The sequence below is a fragment of the Calliphora vicina genome, chromosome 1, assembly GCF_958450345.1.
Source record: "Calliphora vicina chromosome 1, idCalVici1.1, whole genome shotgun sequence".
In the NCBI taxonomy this organism is placed as follows: domain Eukaryota; kingdom Metazoa; phylum Arthropoda; class Insecta; order Diptera; family Calliphoridae; genus Calliphora; species Calliphora vicina.
The window spans coordinates 145,595,997-145,604,973 of record NC_088780.1 but is presented as its reverse complement, the minus strand read 5'-3'; the positions used below and the strand labels follow the sequence as shown (position 1 = coordinate 145,604,973).

At 31.3% G+C, this 8,977-nt stretch overlaps 1 protein-coding gene across 1 annotated transcript; it reads left to right on the top strand.

The window, feature by feature from the left end:
• The first annotated feature begins 2,442 nt into the window (after nucleotides 1-2,442).
• On the top strand, nucleotides 2,443-4,218 carry LOC135958546 (uncharacterized protein DDB_G0271670). Its single transcript, XM_065509449.1, has one exon. The coding sequence runs from the start codon at nucleotides 2,656-2,658 to the stop codon at nucleotides 4,087-4,089; it is 1,434 nt and encodes a 477-aa protein (XP_065365521.1). The 5' UTR covers nucleotides 2,443-2,655; the 3' UTR covers nucleotides 4,090-4,218.
• Nucleotides 4,219-8,977: the final 4,759 nt, after the last annotated feature.

Genomic DNA, 8,977 nt, shown 5'->3' with positions numbered 1-8,977 from the left:
ATCCCCAAACCAAAAATTGTATCCCCATTTGACAAAAAATCTCCTATTTGTGTAAAAATCCCCTAAATGGGCAACACTGCAAATAAACTTAACAAATTGCGCTCTTGCTATGTTAAAACTTTAAAAAACTATTTAATACGATACTGTAATTTGATGAAACTTATTATTCTCTACTCTTTTTATACCCTTCACTATGAGTGGCAAGGGTAATACAAGGCGAATTTATATACAAGGTGGTGTCCAAGGCGTATTTAACAAGGTGACAGCAGCGGCGAATTGAAATAAATACAGGCGAATTCACTTATTTTTTATATATGGAGTTTGACATAATGGCGTTCCGGCGAATGTTTTTTATATATGCAGTTTGACATTATCGCGTGTTAGTTTTGTAATCAGCTGTTCTCGTGAGGTCACCTTATTAGATTCGCCTTGGTGGTGTCGGTGGCGAATTCAGGCAAATACGAGCGAATCAATGAGAGAGTGGTTTTGAATGTCAAACTCCATATATAAAAAATTAATGAATTCGCTCGTATTTTCCTGAATTCGCCACCGACACCACCAAGTCTAATTTATATACAAGGTGGTGTCCAAAGTAAATTAATTAATTTACTTTGGTGGTGTCGGTGGCGAATTCAGGCAAATATGAGCGAATTCATGCATTTTTATATATGAAGTTTGACATTCGAAACAATGAGAGAGTGGTTTTGAATGTCAAACTCCATATATAAAAAATTAATGAATTCGCTCGTATTTTCCTGAATTCGCCACCACCTTGTATATAAATTCGCCTTGGGTATATATATAAGTTTGTCCAAGGCGAATCTAACAAGGTGACAGCAGTGGCGAATTGAAATAAATACAGGCGAATTCACTTATTTTTTATATATAGAGTTTGACATACGGGCGTACGGACGGATATTATTTATATATGTAGTTTGACATTTGTGCGTGCTATTTCAATAATCAGCTGTGCTGCCGATGGCACCTTATTAAATGCACCTTGAGTTTGTCCAAGGCAAGGCGTATTTAACAAGGTGACAGCAGCGGCGAATTGAAATAAATACAGGCGAATTCACTTATTTTTTATATATGGAGTTTGACATAATGGCGTTCCGGCGAATGTTTTTTATATATGCAGTTTGACATTATCGCGTGTTAGTTTTGTAATCAGCTGTTCTCGTGAGGTCACCTTATTAGATTCGCCTTGGTCCAAGGCGTATTTAACAAGGTGACAGCAGTGGCGAATTGAAATAAATACAGGCGAATTCAGTTATTTTTTATACATAGAGTTTGACATACGGGCGTACGGGCGAATATTTTTTATATATGTGGTTTGACATTTGTGCGTGCTATTTCTATAATCAGCTGTGCTGCCGATGGCACCTTATTAAATGCACCTTGGCCTTAATTTTAGTTTTTTGACATTTGTTATGACCAATTGTTGTTTTTGTAGAACTTGTAGCCTTGCCTTTAGCCGAACTATGTTAATGCAAAAAATGTTTTACGGCTTGCCTATACATTAGTGGTGGCGAAATTTTTAGTAATGCTAAATTTTTTGGATACTCGATTATATCAGATCTGCACTTTAGATCAAAAATGTTGTTGGTAACGAATTGATGATCGGTATTTTTTATTAAAAACGCACTTTTCGATTCTAATGCCACTAATTTAAAATGTTCCTATGTATTTCAGATAATGAATTTGAAATGCATTTTTCATTTCATAAAATATTAGATAACAACTATTTTATTGTAAATGTAGATATTTGCTTAATTATTGCATTTCAAATCTATTTTATTAGAATGCATAAAAGCGTGTATGATTTTTAACCACTATTAATTACGGTTTTGCAATTTTTGATTAAAATATTAATCGATAATTTTTACCATAATCAAATACTAGAATAATTCATTTGATTACACATGTTATTTACTTTTTTTACATAATTTCAAACAACTACAGTAATTGAATATACAATTTTTGTCATTGGTTGAACTTTAATAAAAAAAAAGTAATTGAAAATGTGATTGAATTTACATTTCATTTTATTCTGTGTTATATGTCTTTCTTTTTAAAGAAAATTTTTAAAAAAGTTTCCGTTATTTTCAAATATATAAATCCGTTAAAAGTAACGAGTAATATTGCTTATCCAAAAGATAATTATGCGAATATCAAAAATAGTGGAATTTTACAGAACTACTTACTATATATAAACATTGTAGATAAAGCTGGGTAAAATATATGTATGTACATCGATTCGTGTTCAATATTATATTGAACAAATTAGTGTACCAAATTCATAGCGTCAATAATTGTTTAATTTTCAGTCCTATTATTTAATTGTAAGATTAATATGAATATACGTGTATTTATTTTTTTCATTTATAGTTTTATTATCCCTTTTTACCTGCTCAGGAGTCTTGGCAACTCTGTTATTATCCTTTCTCGTCTACATTTTACTCAACGCTATTGAGGCGGTTTTCCGAACCCTGACAATAAAGAAAAAATCAAGAACCACACTGGTAAACACAGACTAGTGGCAAAATCATTAAGTAAAAACATCTTTTTAAACAAACTGAAAAAATAAATCTATAAAAAAAACAACAAATCGCTGAATATTTATTACAAAATACGACAGATATCTACAAAAGAGATATGGAAGTAAGTTTAGAGCCATCAAATGAAGGCGTAGAACAAAAAGATTGCAAAAATAAGTCGGATAAAACTATGAGCGAAATGCAAGTTGTGGTCTTACCATCAGTAGCAACAGCAGCAGTTGAAACAGCTAATAGTGCTAGTGCAGCAGCTATAAATAATACAAATCAAATGGGGGAGAATGCAAGTGCAGCAACACTCTCGTCTAAAGCTTTAAAACGATGCTTAAGTGTGCCAATACCCAGATCCCAGCCACCATCTAGGGAAGTATCGCCAGCTCCTGTTTTTAATATATTTGCACCACGCGGAAGACGTTATTCGGCAAGTTATAGTCCAGCCCGAGGGGTACCAGCATCTAGCACAACTGCAGGTTCGGGCAACACAGGCAGTGTAGGTCTTGGTGGTGGAGGAGGATGCATGAATTCAGCCGGAGGTAGAACTGATTCTTCTCGATGTGTAACACCACGTATTTCCCAATTGAGGCAGGAGGAATGTGTTGATGGTTTGAATATGCGTGAAGTAACCCATGAACGTGAAGTTCATTCGGCCATACAAATATCACAAAGTTGGGAGGATTTGTCGTTGGTAGCTGAGAGTTGGTCTTGCAAGTCTTCAGATGAATTAACTAATCCTCTACAGGTAATGGTTGGTGGCGGCATGAGCAGTGGCAACAGTTGCTCCAGTCCTAGCCCAACAAACAATCGCACTAACTTACGTCTTCCATATGGTTTGTCACCATCGCCTACACGTCGCAGTACCTTTGCCACACGCCGCTCAATGTCTCCCATAGCTATTAGACCCTCTCAATTGGGACCGGTCAAGAGAAAATTTGAACTGGATGAGGGTTCTTCAACAAGTTCGTGGGGCTCTTTGTATTCACAGCCACCGTCAAAGAAAATGTTTTGCGAAAGTCGCGGCTCTTCACCCATATGCCAATCACCTTCGGGATCTGTGTGCCCCAGTCCAGATTCGGGTACTGGCAACTATGATGGTCGCATAACTCCTAAACTGTTGATATCAAAATTGTGCACCAATAATGCAACAAATACAAATTCTGCATGTTCCTCACCAATGTCGGCTTCATCTTGCAGTGATGTTATTGAATCTACAGTCGCAGCCGTAAATGCACACTGTTCTTCATCCTCATCATCTTCCTCCTCCTCCTCTTCGTCTTCTTCAACATCCTCCAACTCTCTGGTGTCCAGCAATAGTGAACCCATGAGTATTGGCAGCAGTTTAGAAGAAACCATCACAATTGCCAATAAATTGGCTATGCCAACCATGCAGGATGAATCAACACTAATGGATGTCATAAAGCCAGACACGACTACATCGGTAAACTTGGAGGCTTGTACGAAAATGTTAGTAGAACCAATGGTAACTAGCACAACTACTTTAAATAATCCAGCGGTAATTTTGGATGACAAAATGTAAGCATGTGTTAAAATTTATTTTGAAAAAAAAAAACAAAAATACATTAGAATTTAGTTAGTCTTTATTTAAAACCTATTATTATAATCCTAAAAAATCAAGCGTTATTGTTAGTGTGAGTCATTTAGTTTAGAGGGCAGGTGATTTCAAAATATTTTGTTTCTTTTTCAATCTAGCAAAAAAGATTTACGTTTAATTTTTTTTATTGAAATCATATGTTCTCTGTACCTTTGATACAAATCGAATTGAGTATTCTGTACTAGGATATTGGATTTAAATTTATATATGTATTAGTATATTATAAAAAGTAATGATCGATTGATAAAACGCTATAAATATTCAATTAACCCTATAACTAGCTAACAAATGAAAGCCTATCAGTTTTCGAAAACTATTTGTTAATATAAAAAATGAAGTAGGCAGGTTTTAGCAGATTTTTGGAAAATCTATAATGTATCAAAAAAATATGTTTTTTTAAATTTTAAAAAAAAATATGAAGTACGAAATATAATTTATACTTTTAGTTCGACTAAACAATTATTTAATTTAAAACGTTTCATTTTATTCGACTTCTTGGAAAAAATAAAATTGTAAATTTTAATAAACTCCAATTTTGTTAAAAAAAATACTTTAAATTTAAGATTCGCTCATTACGGTTTTTATAAGTAAATCTGAGTAAATCAATTGAATTTATTAATTAATTAAGCAATGACAATAGTAAATCTTATTTGCTACTAATGCTTTGTTTTAGCGAACGCTTTTCAGAATATATATAAAAATCTGTCCCAAACCCATTATTTGCAGATGACAAAGGTCAAATTCTTAAATATTTGATATTTGTTCATAAAAAAACTCGTCATATTTTGTATTTTTTGGCGAATCATTATGAAACTTTAAAAAATATTTAGTGTTGCTATTTAATCGAAATTAACTCATTAGAATATTAGATGTCAAATTAAGCTCTTAATTGTAACGTTTTGTTTATAAATATTAATATTTTTATTTGAAAACATAAAGATAATTTTAATTAAATTATTTGAATGTTTAGAAAATAATTTTATTTATTAAAAATAATATTTAGTTACAACTATTTTTGGCTTTATGATACATAGAAAAAAAAACAATCACATTAAAATTGACATGTGGAAAATGAAGACAAAAGTAAAAAACTGATACGCTTTTATTTGTTACCTTTTGTAAACAAAAAACACATTATAATCATAATTCAAAAAATATACCCCAAAAATATTAAATATACTTAACTATATTATTATTATTTTTATTTGTTTATATTTAGTCTGTATGTATAATGTTAATTTTCTTTTAGTTTCTAGTTAAACATAATAATTAAATCCTGTATTAAGAAGTTCGCCTTTTGAATTTACAAAACCTCGATTTGTAAAATCCCATTATTATATTTGTTAAGTTACACATTTTGTTTTATGTATGCCCGTGAATTATTTTTTCATTTCCATTTATTTTAATTTTGTATGTATGTCTCTAATTTATGTTAAACTTAAAAATACGTTTTAAGGTTTCTTAATTTTAGTAAACCTTTCTTTAAAAACAATTGAAAAAAAATACAAACAAAATACCATGTTAATCAAATATTAAAAAAAAAAAATAACAAAACAATAAATTGATTTAATTTGTTTTCATGTAATAAAAATAATAGTTTTATTGTTTGTGTTAATGCTGTCACATTCTATTCTATACATTAAGATAAAGATTGAAACCCATACGGATTAATAACGGTAACGCTAATTTTAATTATTTCGGTAATGATCAAGGCGAATTCATACAAGGTAGGAATCAGACAAAGCTAATTAATTTTTTTTTTGGCTTGGTTGGTACTAGTGTGCGTGAAAGCTTAGGTGAGTTCTTAAATGCATTAAATTTGTGCAACACTGATGTAATGACCTGTAAACTTTTGCAAAAGTGAAATAAACTGTTATTATGCTGTAGTGATGTAATGTTACAGCATTTACGAACGCACCGCTTGTTTTTATATTTCAATATCTATCATATTCAATGCTTACCCTGCAGGAAATGTCAATTGTGAAATTATACTGACTTACTGACAGTACTAGTGACTTATTATACCCCAGATAATGTTATTTACTATAGACATTCAACATGTGGGTGTCATCGGAAGATTACTACTAACGATAGTACTATTGAGTAGGTACTTCTTTTGGGACCATATGTAGACATTGGAACCAGAGACTCACTAGTACATTTTAGTAATTCTAGTCTATACTTTTGGTACTTTTCTGAAGTAGATGTCGAGAATGAAACTGCATATTCTGTTAACATTTGACGTTGTATTAAAAAAATTAAAAACAAAAGGGTACGAATTCATAACAGTTGTTAGAGTCGCCTTCAAATTCATGTTTTTCTCATCACTTCGGCTATTTGACATTTGGCAATTATTGTTTTTGTAGAACTCCCATCACCTTATATGCATTTGCATTAGTAATGGTATTATCGCTTATTTTGATAACGGTAGCTTAGCGGTAACGGTAATTCCGGTCTGACTTAAAAGAGTAAAATCCAAAAACTAAAAATAGGCGGTATTAGATTACATTTTAACTTCTCTATATTTCAATAAACTCAATTATTGAAATCATAATTGATTGATAATTTGTACAAAATATCACTGGAAGTTACGGGATTCCGTTCGTTTACTTTTAAAAACTTGTTACGAGAGAGCAACAGAGTGTTAAAAGTGACAGTTCATAGATAGAGAACATGACATTTTTTGCTGGACATTTTTTTTTGGTAAATTGATTTATAATAAAATACAACTAATTTTTACAAATTGTTGTTCGCGTATAAATTTCCAAATGATCAATGATTTTGGTTGAAATTTAATGAATTAACCAATAATTAAAACTAGTATAATATATGTATGTATTTAGTTATACTCAAATCCATTTATTTTACTGATATAATAATTTTTAAATTTTTACAAAAGAAAATGGACTAAAAACTACAAATTTAAAAGGTTTGTTTTGATATTTTATGTTTTCTACATATAAAAATCGGTTTTTATAAACACCAGGGCAGGATACCAGGGCACTCTAACATACATGGTAATGAGGTAGCAAAGACAGGTGATTAAAACCCCCTATATGTCACCAAACAATCCTGGAACAGTATAACGCTATTTGGCAAAAGCAACCAAAATACTAATTATATAGGAGAAAAGTCTTAGGACATTAGTCGAGGAGCTAGAGACAGACAGTTAAGTGCAACTGTCCATGATGATTTCACGATGAACTAGACAATATAGCTAGATATGATCTGAGCAAACGATTAGGCTTTATCAGGGGACAGTCTGGAATTTCGGTTTTTACCTTACTTTTTTAGTTTTCTTTTTCACTTACACAGAAAAAAACTCTTTCCTAAACAGTTTCAATTCAAATATTTAACACATATTGAACAGGTTTCAATTATTTAATAATTGAATCAAAGGCCTGTCACACATTTTGTTCGGAATGGTTTCAATTCCGTAGTTTTTATTCCGATCGATTTCGTTTTAGGTTCTTCAGATTCCGTGAAACTTATTAATTCAAAAAATATTTAATAATTCTATATTTTTGATTTTAATTTGACGTTTTTAATTTTAAAACAAAAGTGAAATTTTTGGTACAGAAACTGATTAAAAATTTTAGATAAATAATTACAAAGAAATATCAATTCCACTTTGAAAACTGAAAGTTGTTTCATTCCGAAAGAAATTTTCGTTTTACTTTTTCTGAAGAAGCTAAATGCGGAATTAATTCCACTTTCGATCGGAATGGAATTTTGTGATTTCAGTAGTGGAAAATCACATTTGCCGACTATAGGCAAATGTTCTCTTTTTGATAAAATCTGTAAATTTCTTAATCGCTGGCACCTACTGGTGCATGAACAAGGAGACAATAACGACCTATAAGGCAACTGGCCGCTCTCTCCTTAACTACGCAGCCCCCATATGGACACCCTTTCTCAGTGACACACAATGGCATGTCATCAGCCAACCCAACCCAACCAAATTTTGATGGAAGATCCTAGACATCCTCCCATCAAACGTAGACCGTTTGTTTGTGTAATGGCTACATGTGCAATAAAGGCTTAAACCAACACCCACCTGCTGGTTGGAGCAGTATTTCCAACTGCTACCAGGAGCGAATTGTTCCAGGCACTCTTAACCGGGGAAGTTTTTCCCTTTTCGTTTTTTTAACATAAAATTTGAATAGAAAAAATGAGAAAAGGGAAAAAAAACTCCCGGGGAATTTTTTTCATAATTGGGCTGTTTAATTTTAAACTGCAAATAAAACCAAGAATTTTGAGTACTTATTAAAGTATTTTATTAATAAAAGGAACAAAAACATAAAAAAGCAAAACAGCAATTCAACTAAAAAATAAATAATTTTCATTAGTTTTAATATCCAATATCTCAGTTCTTTTTTTAGTTTTTTCTAAGCATATAAAATCCACCATTATACTATTGGAGTTTTTTGGATTTTTTTTAGATTTGGAATACTTTTAATAATTTCAATAAGTTCTGATAAAATACTCGTTTCAGTAATGTCTCCAGTTTGTTATATTATCATGTCCTCCTCCAACAAATACATGTAAATTAAATATGTCAGTTCTTATACTCACTAAACATTTCAAAAATGTATAAATACTTATAAAATATTAAAGAATTTAAATTTGAAGTTAAACGCCAATATCTGTAAACAAATATCAAAAATTCCACTGTAAATTTAACAACTTGTTTATGAAAAAGAACTAACAGCAACAATAAATACCGAATATATTTCATATTCAAAGAGCATCACTCAGTAGTCCAGCAGAATCAAGTATGTACCTCTTCTTCTCCACCAGGCATAGGTTATGT